We start from the raw sequence: 25,000 nt of genomic DNA, 5'->3' as shown, positions 1-25,000 counted from the left end.
GTTGATGAGGTCGTCAAAAGAGTGAAAGAAGTTGCAAACAACTGGCCGACTTATGAATGGGGCGAGAAGAAGTTATCTGAGATCGCAGTTCTATCCTCCTACCGTTACCAGGTGAGACTATGAATTTTTTGGAAACTTTTCCCTGACCGCAGATATTGTATGAGTTATACACTCCATAGCCAGCTGACGACCGTAAATGATATGGCTGCACGCGTACATTTAATTAAATAGGTGTCAGCTTAATTTTTTTTTTAATTTCACGAATCACCAATTCATACTTTCACACTCACGCTTTTACAGCGAAAGAGAACGCGAATGATAATGCGTGAATGTACGCATGTACGAATGCATGGATTGATAAATGGATGGATGTTGAACGAACAAACAAACGATTGAATGAACGAGCGAATGATCAAACGAACGAAGAAACGAATGAATGACGTCTCGTAAATATTAAAACATTTTATTTGCCATTTAAAGGTCCAAGCCATTCGAAATAGACTGAGAAGGGAAAGAGCTTTTACGGATGTGAAGGTGGACACAATCCATAATGTCCAAGGTAATGCGAGCATGCAGATGTTCATACTTTTTTGTCAAGTTCGAAGATAATAATTTACTCCATTTTGACCGACTAACAGATTCGACGGTCAAAATCCTATACAATATGAGAACTAGAACAGAGAGGTAAACGAATCGAATCGGGGCAAACATTATTTCTCGAAATTGGTGGCACATTCAATATGATTACCTGTGGAAAACAAAAGCAAGATTTTCCAAGAATTCTAACATACTGGATGTTTCACATTGTGACAGACAAACACAGCGACAGAATAAAAATTTTCGTGACCAAACTAATACTAGAGAGATTAAGCATCGCGTTTAAGTGAAACGGCAAGGGCGAAACGGTGTGCTGCTACTTTTCATAAAAGCATGAAAAATGTTATTCTAACTCGTCTCTCTCTTTTGAAAAGTTACTTGACACCTGCTGCTAACACGCAAGAAATGAGCTCATATCAAATGAATTTCTTCCATTTTTGGCAAAACGCAAATTTTAGTCCGATGTTTGCGGTTTGCCGTAAACGTGATGCGTAATCTCTCCACTGAATCAACTATGCCTCCCTCCGTTATTTTCCTTACTTATTTTATAACAGGGGAGGAATTCCGAGTGCTTTTTATTAGCACCGTCCGTACATTTCATACCTGCAAGCCGCAGGAGCAGGAGCTGCGCGAAAGTGGAGTTGATCGACAATTGTACTGGGAATTTTTGACTGATCCAAAATTATTGAACACAGCCGTCACAAGGGCGAGATGTTTGGTGGCTGTTGTCGGTGATCCCGTATCGCTTTGTACCGTTGGAAACTGTCGCATCATTTGGAAAGACTTCATTAAAAGATGCAATCAAAATGGTGGACTTTATGGTACAACAATGGTTCAACTTGAGACCGAAATAAACGCCGCCATCGCCAGCATTCAGCTGAACCCAGATGCACAGTCGTTTGTTCCAAAATGTTCATCAATGCCAGCAACAAAAGTTGACACCAGCCCATGTGAAGAGTACAATGCTTTCAGTTCTCAGGAAGCTGTTGATACAACAGGGGATGAAGAAAATGGTTCAAATGTTCTCCAGGAAAGAAAAGAAGAAGACAACGAAATAGATGTTGAGCAGAATAGGCAAGACCGGTCATGTTCCACCATGGCTGCAAACGAGCACGAACAAGGGAAAGGGGAAGAGACTGAAGTCCAAGATGAAGAAGAGGGAGAAAATGAGGCTGAAAAGGGGAATCTAGAGATTGAGGACCTCCAAGATGACTTTATCGATGATGAGACTTTGCTTCCCAGCGATATAGATGAAATCATTTTAGCTTTAGTAAGAGAATGCGAAAGGACCAAACAGCTAGACCATGATAGGAGAGGAATGTTTCAAGATTCGGAATTCCCACCACTAGAAGCTTCCAGATCCAAAGCCCTCAGAGTACATTCCGCAGAGAAGGCGCAGTATCACTCATTTAAAGCCATGGGGGAATTGACAGATCTGTGCCCTGAAATCCGGGTTGTCAACGGTCGAGTTGAAGTGCGTCTTACAAACCTCGGCCTTTACAAGTCTCCCTCCGAAAGGGCTCAGCGAATTATAGCTTCTGCAAAGGAGCAGGAATTCTTAGATCCTTCTGTCCTTGGGAACTTTTACGAAAAGAACCTCAAAAGTACATCGTCTGCAATCTTCGCTTAAGTCCTGAAAATTCCCAATTAGGATATGCGGAGGTTGAAGACACAACAACTCCGGACATCCAAATCAAAGGAAGAGTTCGCCAGGCCTTTGACAGAGACAAGATCGTCTTAGAGCTTCTTAATCCTACAAAGACAGACAGCTCAAAGGTGGATGAAAATGAGCCAAAGATCCAAGGAAAAATCGTTGGTAAGTGCTAATTATTTCACGAGACTAAACCGCCGATAAAATATTACCAAAAATCAATTTGAGTATTAGGAAAGCACATGAAGAGGGACCCTAAGAAACGAGTTGCTGTTACCGGATGATACCTGAAAACCACTATCGCTGAAAATGAGCATGAGCAGTTTAATATGCAGGGCCGCAATAATGTAAGGTCTGTGTAAGACCTTAAGGCTGGTTTCCATATGATCGCAGACGATCGCGGATCACAGATCGCAGATCTCAGAAAGTTCTGCGAACGTCTGCGTTTGAATGCAATCGTCTGCGATCCTGCGATCGTGATCGCAGACGATCGGAGAAGATAGAACCATGTTCTATCTTCTGCGATCGTCTGCGATCGTTTGCGATCCTGCGATCATATGGAAACTGGCCAAAGTTCTGCGATCTGCGATCGAAACGTATCCTATAATATTTTTAATTTTGACCCATGATTCAACGGTTCTTAGCAACAAAGTCCGAATGTTCGTTCAAGTTCGTTACTCTCTGTTAGAAACACGAAGCTCTCTCACCAATTTGTGGAAAGCCCCAAGTTTTTGTCTCTTTATGAATATTTTTCGAACCCAAGACCGATGATTCCTTCGGTTTTGAAGCTGACGATGTCGTCCCTTCAGGAGTAAAAGAAAAAATAAATTTGCTTGCAGCAAAATTTCCTCCTCGATGTCCGGCATGTTATTTGCTGCGATTTTCCGGCGAGCACAATGCGCGTGTACATTTGACATTTCTGCTGACAGAAATTTTTGGCTAAAGTCGGCTCTGCGATCGTTTGCGATCGTCTGCGATTAAATGGAAACAGGTCTCTTTTCGACCGTCTGTGATCCGCGATCGTGTGAGATCGTGTGCGATCATATGGAAACTAGGAAGATTTTAAACTTAAGACACAGATACTTCATCAATCGAGCGTTAAACATTTCATTTCTTGTATGTTCATGAGCAACTGATAAGGGAAAATTTCTGGCTTTTAATGACTTAAAAAGGAGAGACTTCTTGGATCATTTCACAGCAATAGAGAACTTATTGCTTCTTCTTTCGATTTGAAAATTGACGTTCGAGAACGTCGAAACGTCACCCGCGTCTGATTTTTAAATACGGAGTGAGGGTGACGGTCACCCATGGACCATGGACTCTACGCAGTAGCCTCGGAGCTAACATTATATATCAGATAACAAATTAACTGGTCATGAATTTCTTGTTAACAGGGGTTCTAGAACACATCATAAGTCCACATGAACGCCAATTCGTCTGCACTACAAACTACGAAAACCCTACCGTGATGGTGCCCATCAACAAGTCGGCCACAAAACTGGTAAATCTTACAGATAAGGGATGTGAAGGTATACCGATCTACAAGAAAGATCAAAATAACAGAGCCACTAAGGTCAGAATATTGAAAAAAGAAGATGTACTCAGTGGAAAGTTCCTGTTTGTTGTGAGATACCTTCAGTGGAGACGAGATTGCCGCTACCCTTTGGCAATGGTAGTTAGGGAATTGCCTCGAGGAGAAGACTTGAAAAGTAGCATGCAGATTTCGTACGCCGAGCGTGGAATTAGGAGGGCTTTCAAGAAAGATACGTTGAAATATGTGACGGAAAGCTTTCCATCCAATTGGTCCATTCCTGAAAAAGAGTACTCCAGTCGCCCTAAGGTTGGCGAAGCCTTTACTATCGATCCTCCGAAGTCTTTGGATCTGGATGATGCCCTGACCATAGAGGAAATCTCGTTATCCACATTTCTAATAGGAATCCACATTGCGGATGTCAGCTACTTTGTTCAACCAGACTCTCCACTTGATCAGGAAGCACTTTTGCGTTGCACATCATATTACCCTGGTGAAGAAGAAGAAAATATTCCCATGCTGCCACGAGAGCTAAGTGAAAATCACTGCAGTCTTTTGCCAGAAAAGGATCGTCTGGCAGTGTCTGTTTTCGTGACGCTCGACGAAGAAGGAAGGATCACCAAAGAGCCGAATGTGAAACGCACGATCGTCACGTCTTGCTGCCGTCTGAATTACACTGAAGCTCAAGGAATCATAGAGAAAAGGGAAGAGAATATCACAAACTTGCCTATAAATATTCCAGATAAGATCAGGCAGTTAAGCTCACTCGCCCAGAAAAGAAGACGTGAAAGGTTGGGAGACAGTGCTTTTGATCACTGGCAAAACGAAGGGATTGAAGAAAGTTTTGAGGCACATGAAATGATCGAGGAAATGATGCTCCTAGCCAACGAGGAAGTTGCAAAGATTCTTTCAGAAAAAAACTCCGACTTGGCGCCTTTGAGAATTCAGCTGCCTCCCAAGGACCAAAAACTGGGTGAATGGATTGAGAAGCATCGTAAATACGCCAGATTATCATTTCATTATGCAAAGGTCTTGCAAGGGAATTCAGAGTCCCTTGAGCTACTGAATTCTGAGAAGACCGCTTTCAAAATCCAAAGCTGGGTTTGGAGTGCAATTTATGAGGCTGTGATGTCCTGTGACATCGCCAAGGTTTATAAACTGATTTGCAACGAAGCAAACCACCCTCAACTTGCGGCAGCACGATCCCATTTCCGACGGATTCAGTCCGGGGCGAAGTTTGTCTGTGAAGGTGACACGCCCCCTGCAAATATTCAGCACTATTCACTCGGTATGCGATCTTACACACAGTTTACGTCCCCAATCAGAAGATACATGGATATCGCAGTCCATCGTCGTCTTCTCGGTTTGCAGTCGGGTAGCCAATATGGTGGAGACATGTCAAAGGATGAGATTTCAAAAGTTTGTCGCCGCTCCAATTACATGCACGAGAACTCGCGTAAATTTGAAAGGGATTGTAAAAGAATACGTATGGCGTCAAGGCTTCAACAGCGTTGCCAGGAAACGCGTGCTTTTATTGAATCAATTGATCGGAATTCCACAAGTCTTCATATTTTAAAGCCAGAAGACGATCACCTTGCAGGAAAACAAAAGCGGTTGCTCCTAAGTCACCTCAACCCGGTGGAGCTAAAACAACAGGAAGACCTCGATGTCATTCTTAAGTGGAGGTTTAGAAAGTACAAAGCACCAGATTCCAACAGCTCTTTTAACGGGGAAGGTGAAGAAAGCTACTTTCACTCTCGGGATTCGGTACTGGAAATTCCTTCGGATGATTGGCTTCGTATTATGGATGCTGTTAGGTCAAACGACGAAAGCAGTCTTGCAATCATAATCAAGCAAATTGACGCTCGCCTGAAAATCAAGTCACCATTGCGTGAAGTGGAAGAACCTCAAAAACCCACATTTTCTGTTAAAGTCGGGCCTTACAAGCATCCTCATTTCGGCGACTCTGCTTCTCAGTTTTCCAGCGATCCAAACGCTCATTATTATGAGAAGACGTTGGTAATGAAAAAATACGATTTCTTCCCTGTGCAACTCTGCCCTCATATGATACGAGGAATTCTGGTGCCTGATATTCAGTTGTTCAAGGTAAACCCGCACCTTAATATCTGTATCGAGCACCGAAGATACCCACGCGAATCGTTTGCACATACAGCTCGACACCAGGCGTCTAGAGAGCGGTATGAAACGATTGACGAGTACATTCAGGCTTGGAAGCCTGTTCTTGCGATGGAAGCCGCCACAGGGGCTGTCAAGGAGAACGACGGGTTCGTTATTGAACAAGTTAGCATCGAATGGAAGAAGGAAAAAGGTGTTCTCCATGGCACAGTATCTCTTCCAGGGTCCTACTGTCGTGATCGTCAACTGGAGTTTTATCCCGGGGATCTGGTGTGTGCTCTTGTCCCTTATTCCAAAACGGAAACATCGGCTTCCATTGAAGATAGAGATAAGGTGAGTTATAGCCAAGGTTAACGCACACATCTCAACTGATGACCGGGTACTCAAATCGAGCCTTTTTTTTCAAATTCGTATTGCACTTCATCTCCTCGTCGGGTATTATTTAAAGGTTAATGCGTAAAAACCATGATTAAGAATAAACAATCGTCACATGCTTTAGTCTCTGCTTTGAACAGGTTGTCGCTCGATCGCTTTGCGGTGCAAAATGTAGAAGGTATAGAAGGTTTGCCTTTTCATTTTATTCGTTTGCTTTTATGTTCGCCATCGCGCGCTACAGGGATAATTATGGGGCTTAAGCAAGGGCGACGAGGACGGCTACGAAGACGCCATGAAAAAATAGACTTAATGAACAAAAGCAAAGCCTCTGCATGCCCTGCACGTGCGTTTCATAATTACAAGTTGGTACATTTCTTAGTCGTTCTCGTTCTGAAAACGACGTGAATTGACCAAATTTGAGGTTATGAGGAGGACGCGAACACCTGCCGATGATATCTAAAATTTCTCTCCAAACATCCACACCGTTTTGTTTCTGGAATGCTGATACACACTTTCCACGCTGAACGACTTGGAGTAATAGCAAAATCATTATAAAAACGGGAAATGATATTTTTTTTACAACGTTCTTGTTAGTGTCGTCGTCGTCCTTTCTTAAGCTTAGGGAGCTTAAGCACGTGCGTTTTTGAGACGGGGACGGCAACCGGAAGAGAACATTTCGAGTGCCAGGACAGTGGTGTCTCCTAGAATTTTATACTAATCATCTCTAATGGAGAAGAGATACTTAGCAATGTAAATGTGGTTGTGTGAATACAAGATTAAATGGAAAACAACTCACTTCCGGTTGACATCCGCGTCTCAAAAACGCGCGTGCTTAAGCTCCCTAAGGAAGGACGACGACGACGGCAACGAAAACGTCACGTAACAATAGGTTTAATTGGCAAAAGCAATAGTTCTGCACGCCCTGCACGTGCGTTTTACATTTTGCCGTTCTCGGCTTGACAACGACGTGAAATGATCAAATTTGAGGTTATGTGGAGGACGAGTGCACCTGACGATGAAGTTTCAATTTTCTCTCTTAATATCCACACCGTTCTCACCAATTTTATTCTTTCCAAGCCGAGCGACTTAGAGAAATCGCAAAAGTATTACAGTAACATGAAATAATATTTTTAGACAACGTTCTCGTTAGGCGTCGTCGCCGTCTTGCTTAAGATTCCTATTAATAGTAACTCAACACAAATTTAATTCTGTGTCAACGAAAAAAGAAGTACAGGGCGCATCAGAAGTAACTATTTGATTAGGGGTGGAAACTTTTCAAATAATATAATGCAATCTATATTCACCGCGATTTAAAAGTACGGGAATGATTAGAGTGGTACTACGATCAAAAAATCTTTTCCTTTGTTTCTTCAGATTTTGAAAGCGTGTTCGTTTAACACCTCACTGGCAAAATTTTGAGCTTTGAGTTTTATCCAAAGGCTATTTATTTTGAATGCAAAGTTTGAATTTCACGGTCCGCCATTACTCACGTTCAAAACTGACCGATTGTACTCTCAGAGGGTTGGATGTAGAGAAAATGACGTCATTTACTCACTAGCTTAAAATTTCAGCGTGTAAACGCAGTTTATTATATATGCAAAACAGGGGTTTAAAAGTCTGAAAGCCCGAAACTCCCGTGCTGCATATTAATTCAGCCGCGTACACACGCATTGCATTCTTAAACTAGTGAGTCTTTGACGTCATTTTCTCCTCGACTCAGCTCTCTCAAGATTTTAAAGTTTGTAATGGCGGAGCAATAAATAAGAAAATTTCAGTTAAAATAAAAAGGTGTCTTTTTAAAATCAGAGGTTAAAACTTGGATCAGTTAGTGCTTAGTTAACATAGTTTTGAAATCCAAAGAAAAAAAGGAATTGGATTTTTGGTCGTAGTACCACTTTAAAAATCACAAAGGTAGCAACTACAAGTCTCGTATGTTAAACATTTAGTCAAGTCTTTTTGTCTTAATTGTCGTGAGCGATTTGACGATTTTTCTCTTCAAATGGTAAAGGGCTCCAAAGTAGTATGAAAAGGGACTGCCCGTAGTCTACGTTTCATTGGTGTGTATTTCCTTGGAAGCTGAAATCGATATTTACGATATGTGCAATACTTTAGTGACATTTTTGCCAATTTTTGCAGATGTCTACAAACGTCTGCGATGAACATCAACGCGGTTCTGACTTCTGGGTTGGTCACTGCATTATTAAAGAAGCCCTAGAAGGAAAGCAAAAGGTTAAAATCACAATGAACCTGCACCAGGCATCCTCAAAGGAACCAGACGGACTTATCGACGGTAGCCGTCACAGGAGTACTCTTGAGATTATCCACCGAATTCTTCCTCAAAGGTACAATGTAAGCCCAATGAAGTGGGGTGATAGGCCCTCTAAAGGGAACCTCCACTCCGACTAATGAGTAATTGTAAACCGAATAAAATAATGTTTGCAATCAAATTTGATCGACAATTTTCTTAAAAAAAAGTGTTGAGTCGAAGAAAAGTAAATTTTAGTATCACTTACTTTCACTTTCAAATTGCCCGGGCGCCGCCATCTTCAATAATTGCGACGTGTCGTGGTTGTCCTTTCATTTAAACAACAGGGCAACCACGACGTGTCACAATTATTCAAGATGGCGACCCCTGGGAAATTTAAAAACCAAACTGAGCATTTCTGAAATTTATTTATTTCAGATTCAAACACTTTCATTGGAAAAATTGGGAACAATTTTTATTGTAAAAAATATATTCTGTGGTTTAAAGTTATTTTCTTGTTTTAGTGGAGGGGTGGCAGAGACATGCTATTTTATGAATTAAAGCCATAATCTAGAAGCTTAAATACCGTAACGCCTTTTCGTTAATAATGACTAGAAAGTAATGGTGAAGCTTCGTTACCAAGAAACATCTTAGTGCGCTGTAACCATTTTTCATTACCTGCAGCTTTGGATGGCTAATGGCTTAAAAATTGACAAAGTTACCTACACTTTGGAGGAACTTAAATAATTTGTATCAAGTCAAGTCAAGTAAAGTCCTATTAGTTCAAGGAAGAGGGCTTACTCCCAGAACACCGGGATTAAAAATATCAACCTGCCTTTGGGTGTGCTTCTAAGAACAACGGGCAATAAGCTAATAAGGAAGTATAACAAATTTGGTGACATCATGATGTAAGCCTTCTGCCCAAAAGAGAACTCTGCACCTTTCAACATATTTTAAGTGCCCCTGTGACGAGAATGAGGAAACCCGAGCATCTCGAGATGCGCAGAACGTATGCGCAATAACAATAGTAGGCACCGTCCTTAACGTTGAAGCGGCTGAAGTTCACTTGACTTCGTTTTGTATTTAAGACGAATGTATGCAGCATTATGCACCAAACTGGAAGATTCATCGGAGCTAGTTCACGCCATTTGCAAAGGAGAAGAACCAACCGAAGGTAAAATAGACGGCACATCCTGAGACATTTATTCTACAGAGGAAGGAGATTGATGAGTATCTCACTGAGGACGTCGTAAGATTTTGATAACACTATTTCTTGTCCTTGTTACGTTAAATACCTTTTTTGCATGAATCTCGTGAGCCTAAATACATTGTTCAAAAAGCTTTCCTACATTAGTATTCAGTTTAAGTCTTATTCATGGACCATTAATTAGATTTCAAAGAAAGGAATAGAAAAACTTCACGTCACACTCCGCCAAGGTATTCGCTTTTCTAGGTTTTACGTTATGCTAACAAAACTGAGTTTTCCCCCAAAAATTTAACATCTTTTCCTTTTACATTTTACAGAAAAATTTGGGGCCGAAATCCCTTGCAACTTGTCTTTGAGACAACATGGCTTTAAAATATTAAACCAGTTTCAAGAGGCTGCCGTGAGGGAGGCACTGTCCAAGCCATTTACTCTTATTCAGGGTCCCCCAGGTTAGTCAAGCGTGTTGTGCCTTTAAAGTTGGTGGTAGAAGGAAAAATTTACTTGACATGGTTAGTCCACGATCACTTGGAATCCCAACTACAGATACAGTAATTGATGGACCGATCACTAATGCACCAGTCAACATAAATGTCTTTCCCCCCCCCCCCCTCCCTCCACTTTCCAAACCCCGCGACTAGACTTGAAAACCGCTGAAGTGAGTTGCGAAGTGCGGCGGTGAAGCGGAAATTCATAGTGTTTCATTTATTGGTACAAAAAAAAAAACGTTTACTCAAGGAAGGAGATTGTTGTCACCAAACGGTCACCTTACTATTAGGCAAGGAGTTCTTTGTTATTGATTCGAGTTGCAAACTGAGCGGATAAAAGGCACACCAACTCGACAGTGAACATTGACAGGGCATCCTATTGGCCGGTAAAACAATACGCCAGAGAGAAGGAAGGGAACTTCTCCGACAATGTACAACAGCCAATGACATCTAGGCTTAACTGACAGTCGACCAACAATATCCCGACTTCGTTGACCAATCACATCAAAGACCATCCAGCGTTTATGCCATCTACTGACATTGCACAAATCATTTGAGTGTGAAGATAACTTCGGCTCATGTTTCGAAACAGGCTGTCATTCAATGACATCCTAAACAGTCCTTATCCGATCGTACTTCACTTTATTATGAATGTTCCCTTACTTTTAAATTAAAGATTTTGCTCTTTTTATTGCCAAGGAGATTCGAGTTGACAGCATGTGCGTTGCATTCATTCAGGTACTGGTAAAACAGTCACTGGCGTACACATAGCTTACTGGTTCGCAGAAAGAAATAGAGCTTCGAAATCGTACAAGATTTGGGAAAAAGGCCAAGGACAAACGGAAGAATCTCCTAAGGCACCACCTCAAGTAATTTACTGTGGGCCGTCAAACAAGGCTGTGGATGTCGTCACCGGTAAGTTGTGCTTCTTCAGTTTGCTGTTAAAGGGAGAGAGTATTACGGTATTGCGCATGTTCTGGTCATTGCGAATGTCACCGTTTATAAGCCAGTCGGAACCGTACGTGTAAAAATTTCTCGTTTATAACAACCACTAATGAGCTAGGGGTTGAGCAAAATTTTCACACGTACGTGTAAAATTCTCCTCAAGAATTATAACGTCACTTCTGATTAGCTTATAAACTGTCACATTCGCCACGGCTACAGCATGGGCAATACTGTGATACAATCCCTTTAAAAAAGAACTCGGCATTCATTTTATTTTAAAGCTCAGCAGTTTATTTAAATGAATTCAAAAATTTTCAAAATGAAAGTAAGCCCTTTAAAAATTTGTACATTTATTCAACGTTTAAACTAATGCAATTTACAGTTCCTAAAGCACTTCTTGAGTTGGTGGGTCAATTTTTCATGATCAGCAAGAATCTTTCTTAACCTCAATGGTAGTGAACCATCGGAAGAGATACGAAATATCAGTCATACAGGTGTTTAAGCGCAACGTGATTACAGTGCAGATTGACGTTAGGTTCTTGTCATAATGTCATGTTACATACTTACGCCTTATGATTGAGGAATCCAAACATTTCGTGAACTTTGCATCCGCGAGACATCGCGAGATCATATTAAAGAATGCATGATTCATTGTAATTCTGTCTAATTCTCTCAATACACAAGCCGACATTACAAATATGAGTTCACCAGCAATCACGTCTCCCTATTGCTGCTTTTCACTCACGTGATCAACAGCCATGTTTTTCAACGAAAACAAAAGGAAGCGTTTGCATAACAATAGAGTTAAATTCCCCGAGGATTTGGTCGGGGCACCAACATGGCCGCCTTTTCTTTGTTTTGGGCACCAACAAGGCGGTCGTGACGTCATGTGAAAACCGAGAATATATATCCTTTCAACGAGCGACATAAAACGTTACATTTTTTTAATTACAAAATTATTTACAATACATATTACTTACAATGCCGATCGTAATACTGACAAAACTACTTACAACCCTACCAAAAGAAAGAGTATTAACAGCACCACAATGTAACCGAAACACCAAAACTTTCCGAAGACCCGCACAATTGTGCCTTAGAGTCTCTTTTATTTTAGCATAACGCCGTATGTCAAGTTCAGTTTCATATTTCAAACGCGCCGTAAATTTAAACCATTAATATTTGGATTCCCTTGGTTCCTTCTGCAGTTCCAAATGTAAAGCTTTGCGATAAGCAGGAGATAATTAAGTAAGGGGCATGGCTAGACGTTAGTTGCTTCTTTCGCAGTCTTGCTTCGTTTGATTAGGCTTGGAAGGCAGTTGCTGCCTGTTATTCCTTGACCCCGGTTACGTGTTTGATTTTTTCATTCGTTGAATCTTGAAAATCTTACAAGAACGGGCGTCCCGTCGTATAATGGTGTCGCAGATATTTTGCATTTCGGCTGTGAGTTCCTATGTATTGACTTGAGTGTGTCTCGATGCGTTGCCTCTACATTGCAATGTTTGGATAACTTTTGATTCTGCTGTGGTAAAACATCGACACCTAACCAACTTCAAAGAAACTGTTCTGTTGTTGCTATTGTTGTTGTTTTATTTGAATTTAATGACAACTGATGCGCAAGTCTTAAAAACCTTCTCCTTTTATCCTTTCTTTTCTTCTTTATCTTGTAAATACTGACGTTTCAAAGCAAGAAGTCACGCAGTTATTTTGCTTTTACTCCGCATCTTAAACATGCTTAAAAAAGCCTGCTTTTCAGGTAAGGCAGCATGCACTTTGAATTATTGTCCATGCGAGCGCGTTTACTTTTTGCGGAGTCCGTGTTAAAAAACCTTTAAACCGCATCTGATCACCACCTCAACAAAATTCATCCCCGAGTCTACCCCACGCTTAGATCGGTACACTTCCGGCCGGATCAGGAACCGGGCTTCGGAATGCGGGCCAAAATAAGATCCATCGGTTGACTGTTGATTTTGTGAAACGATGACTGAGTCAAATGGAAGTGAACCGATATCTATGAGTGGGAGCAAGTAAAATTTTAATCAATAACAAAGTAAAATTACTGGATTTGAACTACAGGAACGCAGAGCTTCCGAGAAAACGGTGTGATGTCTTCAGTGTTGTTTTCTGTCCAACTTAAGCCTTATCTGATAGGTTGCTCTGCGTGTTCACTTCTTGTGTTTGCCCCTTCTCTGCCAAATGCAACGGTATCTCTACGACATCGTTTCAAGAAGTATCTTGCGAAATTCTCGTCTGAAAGCGGAGTTCATTCCTGCATACACGAATGGGTTTATTGTGTTGGAGAAATAGAAGAGAAACATACACAAGAGTTCGACAATTCGGGGCATTTTTTCCGCAAGGAAGAAACGCCGTAAGATTACAATTATCCAAAATGGTACCCAACATACCATGAAGGCAAACACGACTGCAAAGAGGGATTTACTGATATTTATTTCGTGCCTGCTGATGCCCGTGTTTACGCCTTGCTGTATATTAGTTGAAGAATTTTCGTTGTGCTGGCGTATCATCCTCCCGACTTTTCGGTAGCAGGAAACAGTTGTTATCAGAGGTGTCAAAAAGAAGAGAACAAGGACAATGCAGTAATGAATCTTTTTCCCAGCATAGCTGTGATGTTCAAGAGAACACTGTGCATAACCTGGTATGAACCGATGCTCTTGCAAACCTGCAAACCGCGGAACTGCAACATAGCAAGCAACAACGGTCCATGCAGACGTGAGGAAAGCAATAGACTTCCTCTTGGAAAACCATCTCCTGTATATCTCGTCTGGCTTGCACATCCTCACGTATCGATTCACGGCCGTCAGACCCATCGTTACGGGGGAAACGTATATCACAAACAAGCTGAAGAAAGCGTGAAATTGGCAAACCACGTCACCGAAAACCCATTTACTGGCTACAAGCACACCACAAACGAAAGGCATCACGAAAATGGCGGACAGCAGATCGCTCAGTGCTAGAGCAACAATGTACAAATTAGTCGTTGACCGAAGTCGAACGTTCTTGAAAACTGCGATGCAGACTAACGTGTTTCCTGTTAGCGACAAAATATTTAACGTTAATATCGAGAAGACTTCCACAACGGTTATAAAGAGCCTGCGAGAACTCAATTCATCGGTCATCTTAGCACGACTGCTCTGGAAAATGCCATCTAAAAACAGAAGGACTTTCTCTATACAATAAATATATACCACAATTTTAAATTGAGCAGTCGGTTTTGTTTGCCACATGTCTCGTCAGGCAATAACTTTTCGTCATTTCAATGTCTTAGTGTCTAAAGATCTGAATTATTTTTGACATCTGTATCCCTATATCGAAATTGTTTATCTTGTTCATTTGTTCAGAATGATATCTGCTCTAAAATCAAAATCACTCGCTAGGTTTCCAGTGTTGTTTTTGTTGTTGTTTTTTTCAGACTCTAACCCTAACCCTTCTTTTGTTATTCTCGGTATTTATATTCCGTATCGGACAACGCTGCACCATCAATTACTTTGCAGCTTGGATATCGTTTATAATAGGTACTGAAACCTATGAGAGTTCAATCAAGCAAGTTGAACGAAAAATCAGAATGAATCAAATTAAGTTTTATCATTTTTCAAGAATATTTAAACTCATAAACTTTTCCTTTTTGGATAGGCATATCTTTAATTAAAAAAAACGAATGGTTTAATTTGCAAGTAACTATTTTCTAAAAAATAAATAATATTTTTTTCTTTTCTCGGATAAATCCCTTTTTGCATAGAATTTTCTTCTAAGTTTTCAGTCTTTTATTCACCATTGCATTTTTTTTCTTCTTTTTTCCTTTTACTTTTCTCTATCCCAAGCTGGTTTTGGTATTAAAGTTTTTATTTTCTCACAGAGTTTGTTCTGTTTACTAACTCCACTGTGAGGTTGAGATTTTACCTTGTAAATTTTTCTCTTCATTTAACAACCTAGCCCTAATTTTTTACTATGATTTTCCCTCAACTCACCATCCACACACTCACTATCCTCCCCTCAATTACCCGCTTTACTAGAGATTATTATTTCAGTTAGTGGAGTAAAAACTCTTCTTGTAGGGCGATTCTTGCTGCAGCACCATAATCATGCCACAAAGGTTGCTAGTCTACTGCTGTTTTTGTTTTTTTAACTTTATACAACTATATTGATATTTATATTCCGTATCGGACAACGCAGCACCATCAATTACCTTGCAGCTTGGATATCGTTTATACGCAAACCTATGAGAGTTCAATTAAACAAGTTAAACGCGTTGTTGGTCTAAATGATAATTCAGATTTGACCTGGTCAAAACAAGGACAGCCCAAAAGATAAAATTAAATTAAGAACATTAAAATGGTAGTCGCAACCAGACAATTACAAAAAAGAGTAAGCAGGATGTAAATGTGATTTGCAAAGAAGAAGGGCGGAAATAAGATGGTCGGACAGAGGAAAGTATTAGCGCTTCTAAAAGGGTAAGGAAATCTGTCAAGTTTGTTTTCTCAAACATAACTTAGTAATGTGGTTCCACTGTTCAGCTGCTAGGCCTGGAAAATCCACCTGCGTTAAAAATGATTTTAATATTGGGTCCTCCACCATATTATACCGAAGATCCTTTTCATTGTCACTCAACAAAAAAAAACAAAATCGAAACCGTTCAATGAAATAAGCCAAAAACTTTGAATGTTGTAGGAGACACATTTATAAATCACCTCACCAATTCTCAGGTCTGTGCTGTACATCGTTTCTGAGTTATTTGTCGAAGCGTTTCACGCAACTTTATAGAGTTTTGTATGGAGCCGCCATGTTGGTGCACCAATATGGCGGTGAGAAATTCAAACGAAAATCTGTAATTCACTTAGCGATGGAAGCGCTTACTTTTCGCTCATGAAATGAAATACACGAATATGAACACATCTCCTTAGGTACTTGGAACGCTCAAGCTGCTGAGATTCATGGGCATATACATTTTTTTCAACCAAATAATCATATCATGGTTTCCCGCAAGGTGTCAATTGGAAATACAAAATGCTGTATATATTTTCGAAACGAAAGACGTCATGGAATTGGAAGCTTGAAAAAAGATTTATTTCTAGGTCATCCTCAACCTCCGAAAGATAAAAATTCAAAACACCTTGCGGTTTTTGATTTTGTAATTTGAGAGCGTCACTGTGAAAACCATCTATTGAAGTGTAGAATTCCTGAAACACATTGAAACAAGTTGAATCTACTTTATTATTCGTCAATGCTTGAAAGCCTTGGACTCAAGTTGTTTAGTATGTCTCTTCCTCAGTTAAAATATTCTCTTAAAAAGTTATAATATTATTTCGTCAATAATATTGATTCTTTCTATTGCAAAAATTCTATTGAATAAACAATGGGTTACAATCATTATCTAACAACTATATATACTGTAAACAATATACACAATTATAGTAAGCAGAAGTAATAAACAGATAACTAGACTGATATTAACAAAATTTTTTAAAACAATAAAAATATATGGATAGTAATTACACACCTTAATGTACCTGTCAAATTGAAGTTTCAACATCCCCCACGGGTATACCCCGGGCATTTGACTACTTTTCCTGCCCGGGAGAGGGAATTTGATTATCTTGGTCTTTCCGGGGGCGGGGCATTTGATCACCACTCATAGGAGGTGGGGAATTTGATCGGTAGCCTCGATTTCATGTTACGTTTCCACGTGGGTTGATAATTCATGGGGGAGACAAACGTAGATGCATTCAAAGCTAAAGATTCCGCATTCGTGGCTGATTGGTTGAAAAGCAAAGGCCGAGACAGCAGAAAGCAAATCGTTATCTTTAAGAAAATTAGGACATTTTTTAATTTCCAAGACATGTTTCGATGTTACGAACACCATCGTCATTTACAGAATATTTGAAAAACCGTTAGGACTATATAACAACTAGGCAATTAATGCATAATTAATTATGATTAAGTGACAAGAATTACATATTTGAGTGAGTTACAGGGTGTTTGAAAGAATGTAGAGCGTAAAGCGTAAGTGTCAGGTTGACGTGATGAACTTGTTGGTTTAAATTAGGCTTTTCTCAATTTATATGCATATTGAGTTTAAGTTATTAGGGGCGGAATCAAGGATTTCGAAACAATCATTCAGTTAATTTGACTGGTACATTAAGGTGTGTAACTACTTGTTATCCATATATAACACGAGACTGACAAGACAAACTATACCCTGAAGATAATCAGGCGCTCATGATCACACGCACCTTCAAAACCTTAAAATGGAAATAAAAGCATGTTAAATGGAGACAGATAAAAATTGAAATTTTGAGAAGTGATCGCGCACTCATCTGTACAATTTAAGCAAAAAAAATTCAGGACTTCAACTACCCCGTTGAAGTCCTGAATTTTTCGGGCTTCTTTACGCAATTGCAAAAATTGCATTCATAACTGCGAGGATCATAGCTTCACTTGATTTCATATCCGCAGTTCATATATGATCCATTTCATATATCATTTTATCGTTGCTCTAGATAAATATTCCCTTGTATGTCACTTGTTATATAAATAGACTGTAAAGGATACAATCACGGGTCTCATGGAGATTTGTTATCACTTTGAAAAAATTCTCTTTTGATATAGTTGTTTACAGTAAAAAAACAAAAACAAAAAACAAAACAAAAAAATAACAACAGCAGTAGACTAAAAACCTTCGTGGCATGATTATGGTGCTGCAGCAAGAATCCCCCTACAAGAAGGGGTTCCTCTCCACTAACAGAAATAATAATCTCTGGTAAAGCGGGTAAGTGGGGGGAAGTATTGGGTGTGTGGATGGTGAGTTGAAGGAAAATCATAGCCAAAAATTAGTCTGTAAAATGATGAAGAGACATTACCTACTATTCCCAGGATTTCACCATCTGAAAATTTGGCATTAACCTCCGCGTAAAACTTAAAGTGATTGGACTAATATTCTAATAGAAAATTTGTGTGGACTCCAAGAAAGCTTACGATATGCTCACTAACTCTTGGATTATCAACTGCTTAGAAGCATTCAATAATCCAAGAGTTGGGGAGCATATCGTAGGCTTTCTTGGAGGCCACAAAAATTTTCTCTTCTCCCGCTAGCTTATCTTCAAGATATTTGTACATACCGTCTGATTACATTTCTGTCTGTAATTTCCACACGAGTGGTAGGCAAGATCTTCTTGTCTGCCTCAATATGAATGCTGTGCTTAATTTAGCAGACTTCTGTAAAGTTCTTAAACTGTATCGAATTCCGAGTTGTTCTACGAAGTCCGTAGACTTCAATGTGATGGACCCAAAGGCACCAATTACCACTTGCATCTTCCGAAGTCGAGCGTGCTCCATCTTCAATTCTGAATAACCGTTATCTTGTCAAGTTGATTTCTGGCGATCTTGTGCAATTACCTGGGATGGCTTTGTCATCTGTCACTGATCGTCTTCCTGATAAGGAACCGCTACATCAGGTCGCCCGTGTTCGATGACAATCTGTGTGGCAGTCATAGTCCCAGAACAGCTTAGACTCAGCTGTTTACTGGCCCGTGTTTTGCGGGACATGCTCGAACAACTTATCAGCTACAGTGTCGCTCTATACTGGTTTGAACTAGTAACAACTTGCTGATTATAAATCGAACTTCTCAAGGGCCGGAAATTCGTCTTTTTTTCTTGACGTTTCCTGCACGCACTCCCTTCATGAAAAGCATACAGACTCCCTCTAGCTGCCCCGATTTTGCATACAAGACTGAAATTGACGACCTCAGATCGCTAAACTAGATTGAAACTTGCTGTTTCAGAGTATCTAATGAAGATTCCAAGCTTGGTATTTCCAAGCTTGAAAATTCTGCGAGTCTACAGTGATCAAGTCGAGCAAAAGGAATTCCCTATCCCTAACGCTCTGAAGCCAGCAAGAACTACACGTAGTGATGACGAACTCAAGATTTCCAATGAAAAGGTTAGATCGGTGTCCCTTCATCACGTGATACGCAGTTCTCGTTGCCCGTTTGGGCAAGATCTGCGACAATTTGAAGAGGGATTTGCCGCGCAAAGAAGGAGAGGTGAAAAGATTGGCGAAGAAGAGGCCAAAGAGTATCGCAAAGTAAGTAAAACAAGACGGCTATAAGGGCGTTTCCGTGGGATGCACAATTCGGAAAATGGCTAACATTTACCAGAAAGACGAGTCTGTTATTTTAACTAGCAGTTATTTGTTTTTAGTAATAGATGAAATATGAGTGGGAGACCTTTATACGCATTTAAAACGACGAGCCGCAGGCAAGCCGTTTTAAAGCCCATAAAGGTCGGACGCGAGTCGTGTATCTTACTTGTAAAATGAAACAATAGATTGTGTTTGTTGTGTCATTATAATGAGCTGTCCCATAGGAGCCCATAGGGCGTGGAGCTGTCCCATAGGAGTTTGCAAATATTCAGCATTGAATTTAGCAATTCATTTTCATAGAGCTTTAGTAGTAGAAGCATTTCTGGTCGGTTTCTTTCTCCAAAGGTAAACAAGAAGAGACTAGTTTAGTGTCGGAAACCACTCCGAAAGCAACACAATACAACACTAAATGGAGTTGAAAAGTCTTCGAGGAATGGCAGCAGCGACGGCAAAATAAATGTGAAATGTCAGAATTTGTTGGAGTGGCCGGTCTCAAATGCGAAGCTGTTCAAAATCTGACCGTCGCCAAATACGCTAAACTTTGCGATTACGTATAACTTTATGACACCAATAATCTCCCCGGGAGCGTGGGGAAATGAAAGACCCTGGGAACGATGTTTGGCCCATTGGCCCATTGGCCACGCATTGCCCAGCTGAACACAATGGTTCGATTCACAAAATGTTTAGGAACGACTGAACAAATTGGTTCGTAGTTTGATTGGCGTATTCGTTATGCAAATGATGACAGTGGAACACATCCAAGAACGAAGCAAGATCTAGAAATTACGTAAAAAATTCTACCTTTAGTGCTTGCCGTTCTCAAAGAAAAATCATCTGTCAACTTTATTAAATACCTTTAGATGTGAGGTTACTGTGTCATTCCTCGCGGGCGGAAAGTATTTGAAAATAAATTTCTGCGTACAACATATGTAGGGAATTTCGTGGCACAGTGATGAGCCCGTGCGCAGAATGCTCGACTTGGGAAATGAGTGGGGAGTTTGGAGATACTGACGGGAATGAAAATCGTAAGTTCGCGGCCTTAAATTCCGTCTTCATCTGTTCCAACAAATTTAAGCCTCATCCGCTCCGTGAATGAGCCAAAAAAGGGGAGTTTTTTAAATTTGCGCCAAGTCTGCACTCTGCCGAAAAGGTGGGTGCCATCTTCGAATTCGCACAAAATGTTATAAATGCATTGGGAAAACCAGTTTCATAACAACACTGCTGTGATGGCGCATCAACATCTTTTACGAAAGGGCTTGAGTTCACAACAGCGTGTCAGCTCTGGTTAACGTCTTTTCGTGTCGCTTTCCACGGGATAGGGAGTTTTCAAAAGTAAAATGCAATTTGTTACTACGAAAAAAGAAACCCAAAAATGGCCGCAGTATCTGCAAAAAGGTCTATTGAATTTAACTCGTAAACCACTGCTTATTTTAACCCCTATACAGGTAATCACACAAGCAGAGAAATGGGCTCTTGAGAAGTCTGGCGCGCAGATTATACTTTGCACATGCGTAACAGCTGGTAGTCCAAGGATAATATCCTCGTGTGATAATATCCAGGAGTGCATTGTGGATGAATGTGGCATGTGCATGGAGCCTGAATCTCTCGTTCCCATCACGTGCTCAGGGGCCCGACAGGTGGTTCTGATTGGTGATCACAAACAACTGCAGCCAGTCATTCAGGATCACGTGGCAAAAACACTTGGTTTGAGTGTGTCCATGTTTGAGAGGCATTCAAAACGAGCAACGATGCTAAAGCTGCAGTACAGGATGGTAAGAAAGGTGTTTCAAGACCAGTTAGTCCTTTCCATCCATAAGCAATAAAAAACCCTTCTCCGCCTTCTATCGGTTGCTGAATTTCGCCAATGCTCATTTAATTAAAAGGGAAAGGTCAACGACAAGATCGAGTCGAGTGGCGGGCTTAACCGAAAATGGCTGTGGGGTGGGGTCCAAGGTTTCAACAACCTTCCGGCTCATTTCAGGTTCTAGGATCATAATCACGTTAAGACAAGGAGCTTGGCATTACGTTTTGTCTTGTTATTTTAGCACGAGGGTATTTGCGAATTTCCGTCCAAGCAATTCTACGATGGGGAACTTCAGACAGCCAACGTAGTAAAAGCACGTGATCCCAGCCCGATCACCTTTTGGCCCGCGATGATTCGCCGGCAACTTGATATTCCTATTGTATTCTGCCACGTAGAAGGACAGGAAGAATCCTCACCCATAGCAACCTCAGAGAGCAACGAAGAATCCAAATGGAACATGAAGGAAGTTCAAAAAGCGGTAAGCTGAAGGGAAACTTTAAAATTGATGCCTGGTGAGTTGTGGGGTTGATTATTCACTTCTCTTTTTTTTCATGAGCAAACACACGGGACTAGCTCTAGCAGCAGAAAGGAAAGACTATAGCAAAGACAGATGTTGGTGCCGTGTTTCTAATATTCGTTCGTTCTTTCAGAAAATCAATCAATAATTCTTATATTTATTCATTCAATCATTCAAGCAATTATTCATCCATTCGTCCTGAAAAATTATATGAGTCAAAATGACAAAAATCCTAAGCCTACAAATTTGACCCTTTTGTATATGTTTTAGGTTTTCGTAGCGAAACATATTGCCAATCACTACAGGCCACAAGTGCGCATGTCAGACGTGGTCATACTGTCACCATACAGAGAACAGCGAAGCAAAATAAGCGAGCGACTGAAGGGAGCCTATGAAGAAATCTTAGTCACCACTGTAACAAAGAGTCAAGGTAAGGTATATTGAACGATCATACTTCTGCCTGCTTTTGCCTGTTAATAATGAATACTGTAAGTTTTCGGCGAAGTTACAATAACAGACAAATTTTTTTTCCAGTCGACTGGAAGCGAAACCACCATGACCCTCAAAACAAGAGCTTAAGTTGACGGAAATATTAACAACTCCCTTCTGTCGTGTTCAGCCGCAACTGTCGCTATTAGACGTGGATCCCTTCAGTTTATATCGGTGTTACAATATGATACAATGCAATGTGAACATTAGCAACATTTCCCACCCAGTAATATACTCTTGTTAGCTTAAGACCACAAGTAATGGTGTCCTATTCGTTTTTCAGGAAGCGAATGGGATTACGTTATAATCTCTCTGGTTCGATCAATGGAGAAAGACGAAATCGATCTAGAACCGACTCAAAGCTGGCTCCAGGAACACCTGGGATTTTTGACGGATGAACATCAAATGAACGTGGCACTTACGCGTGCACGCAAAGGACTTTGCATTATTGGTAAGCGGAAAAGATCCAACAATGTCGCATTCTGCTCTCTCTAAGGTATCTGGGGATGAAAAACGGGCAAATTCGAGTTCCGAACTTTCGTCTCACATACTTCTGTTTTAAATTATTTTACTGATCAGACACGAGCTCCTAGAGCTCCCACGGCCACAGCTTATAGCGTGAAGCAACTGAAGATATGGCTACTCCCCCCTGAAAGGGATGATAGTCCATGGAAGGGTTACCCCCCAGCGATATGTAGCCGGTGCCCATTTGTTCACCTGGGTCGAGAGAGACAGTGCAGAGTTTCTTGCCGAAGGGAAACACATTAACGGACCTAGGCCTCGAAGCGGTGACCACTACACAATTGTCTCTCTCTATCACACATTTGAAATCGAAAATTGCAGAGAAAATTTGTTGTGAACCCCTTCGTTCAAGCACACGAGCAACTTTCCTGTCATGGAATTCACTTAGCTGACAAATGCACATCGTTTCAAAATAGTAACTGCGCACATACACACATCCGCTCACAAATTCGAAGCCTGGTGATAAGTTAAAAAAAAGTGTATATCACTTTACACTAAAAGGGAATCTCCGCTGAAAACATCAAACTTAAGTAAGGCAAACTGTGGTTCCTATTATGAAAAGAGGACTGTTTGACACGGGTGGTTTCTTTTCAAATTAGGAAACAAGCATCTTCTCGGAATGGATAAAATGTGGGCAGAGTTGTTGCAGCACTATGAAGAAAATCATTGCCTTGTGGAGGAAAATTGGCCTTGGTCGTAAACTTGATGATTTTTATGGATCTCCTGCTTTTAAAAAAGTTTTAATTATTTTGTACTTTGATCTCATGTTTACAGAACCAAGGCCTGGTATTATGGAGAATTTTCATCTTTTTAAATCCGCGTTTTTGAATTTTTGAGCAAAGGCTTTTTCTTTGCTCAAAGGGTGCAGGGATGGCGCAGTGGTGAGAGCACTCGCCTCCCACCAATGTAGCCCGGGTTCGATTCCCAGATCTGGCGTCATATGTGGGTTCAGTTTGTTGGTTCTTTCCTCTGCACCGAGAGGTTTTCTCCAAGTACTCCGGTTTCCCCTTTCCTCAAAAACCAAAATTTGACTTGATTTGTGTTAATTGTTAATTTCAATTTACAGTGTCCCCAATTAGTGCTTCTGCGCTAGAACGACTAGACACTTAAATAAAGTTCCTTTCGGTTCCTATTCTTTATACATGTAAATTGGTAAATTCCAAGGAGTAAATGGCAAATGGTCCTTCGAATACAATAATGTCGTCAACATAGGCTTGATCGACTCTCGTAGAAAGTTTTGCAATACAGCCCTTTTAAATTTCTATTTGATTTTTTCCTTAGCGTGAGAAAAAAAACCAAAACAACAAAGCCAGTGAGAAACTCAAATAAAATTATTTTAGTTTTCTCCTTTTTAGACCATTCTCCATTCAACTTTTACGGGCGTTGGTTGCCCTATAAGGGTTTTGTTTAGTTCAAGTTTAATGATTTCGTTGTAAACTGTCGCAGTTGTAGATTTAAATTGGGATGATAATGCTAATAAATTTTCTTACTTTTTTTTATATTAATGCCTATTGTTATTTTACTTCGAGGAGTGGTAGCGCTTGGTTTGAGGAAACCCGGATCAGATATCTATGAACGATATTTTTCCTTTTAAAATACCGAATTATACCTTGTTTTGTATAGTCTCCCCCGCAGCCGTTCTTAGTGTCGTCACGCAACGCTCCAGGAGCGTACACAGGTCTAATTCACATTTAGCCTTAAAGGTTAAGAAAACATTGTCGCCGGGTTCCGGTCATATCGCTTCACGGAATAGGCGAAACAAGTGCTTTTGCCGGAACGAACCGTCGGGCACGAGCTATGTAAAGGCAATTACTTGAGCAAGCAACCACTGGAGGCGGTCGTAAATGACGCGGGGAGAGCCGCGATGGAATGGGTCGAGGTAACCACCATTTGGCGCGAAGTAGAAAGTTAAGCTGCGAAGTAGACGCGGCCGCCGATCTGTTTTCTTTGTTTTTTTTTTTTTTTGTCAGTGGCTCAGTTTGTCTTTAAGAGAAACACGAGACCTTTTAGCTGTGGCATGCTTCGAAGGATGAGTCTCTTTTGCTGCATGATTTGAACTCCTCCAAAAATCTCGATTTTCCGATCCTTACGACGAATATGTAAGATTTTACTTTGATGAGATGGACGATTAAGAGTGTTAACCTGAATTTTGAGTAAAGAAACGCGACATTCCTGCTCTTGCTGCTGCCATGAAAATACTAGATGATTTTGTTTGTTCACACTGATCAGTTGCCCATGGCCAAGAAGAGCTTTGCATGTTGTTGCGACGACTTGCCCATCCTTGTAGGTACTCTGATATGATAGCGCGCTTTTGACGACCGGTTCCTGTCCTTATTATGAT

At 40.6% G+C, this 25,000-nt stretch overlaps 2 protein-coding genes across 2 annotated transcripts in view; one reads left to right on the top strand and one right to left on the bottom strand.

Moving 5' to 3' along the window:
- Positions 1-24,158, top strand: part of LOC138059331 (3'-5' exoribonuclease HELZ2-like) — a 34,833-nt gene extending 10,675 nt beyond the window's left edge. Inside the window, 15 exon segments of the mRNA XM_068904903.1 lie at positions 1-111; positions 481-559; positions 1,152-2,171; positions 2,174-2,413; positions 3,643-6,248; positions 8,427-8,632; positions 9,624-9,709; positions 10,060-10,191; positions 10,966-11,142; positions 18,969-19,270; positions 20,773-21,099; positions 21,373-21,609; positions 21,919-22,078; positions 22,421-22,588; positions 23,259-24,158. The exon segment at positions 1-111 is cut by the window's left edge and continues 342 nt beyond it. Of these exon segments, the coding sequence (XP_068761004.1) occupies positions 1-111; positions 481-559; positions 1,152-2,171; positions 2,174-2,413; positions 3,643-6,248; positions 8,427-8,632; positions 9,624-9,709; positions 10,060-10,191; positions 10,966-11,142; positions 18,969-19,270; positions 20,773-21,099; positions 21,373-21,609; positions 21,919-22,078; positions 22,421-22,588; positions 23,259-23,359 (5,952 nt within the window). The 3' untranslated portion in view covers positions 23,360-24,158.
- LOC138059541 (melatonin receptor type 1C-like) lies at positions 13,383-14,436 on the bottom strand. Its single transcript, XM_068905184.1, has one exon. It carries the CDS (start codon positions 14,415-14,417, stop codon positions 13,383-13,385), a length of 1,035 nt encoding a protein of 344 aa, XP_068761285.1. The 5' UTR covers positions 14,418-14,436.
- Positions 24,159-25,000: the final 842 nt, after the last annotated feature.

The sequence above is a fragment of the Montipora capricornis genome, chromosome 8 (assembly GCF_036669925.1).
Source record: "Montipora capricornis isolate CH-2021 chromosome 8, ASM3666992v2, whole genome shotgun sequence".
NCBI classification, from domain to species: domain Eukaryota; kingdom Metazoa; phylum Cnidaria; class Anthozoa; order Scleractinia; family Acroporidae; genus Montipora; species Montipora capricornis.
This window is presented reverse-complemented; position numbering and strand designations above follow the sequence as displayed.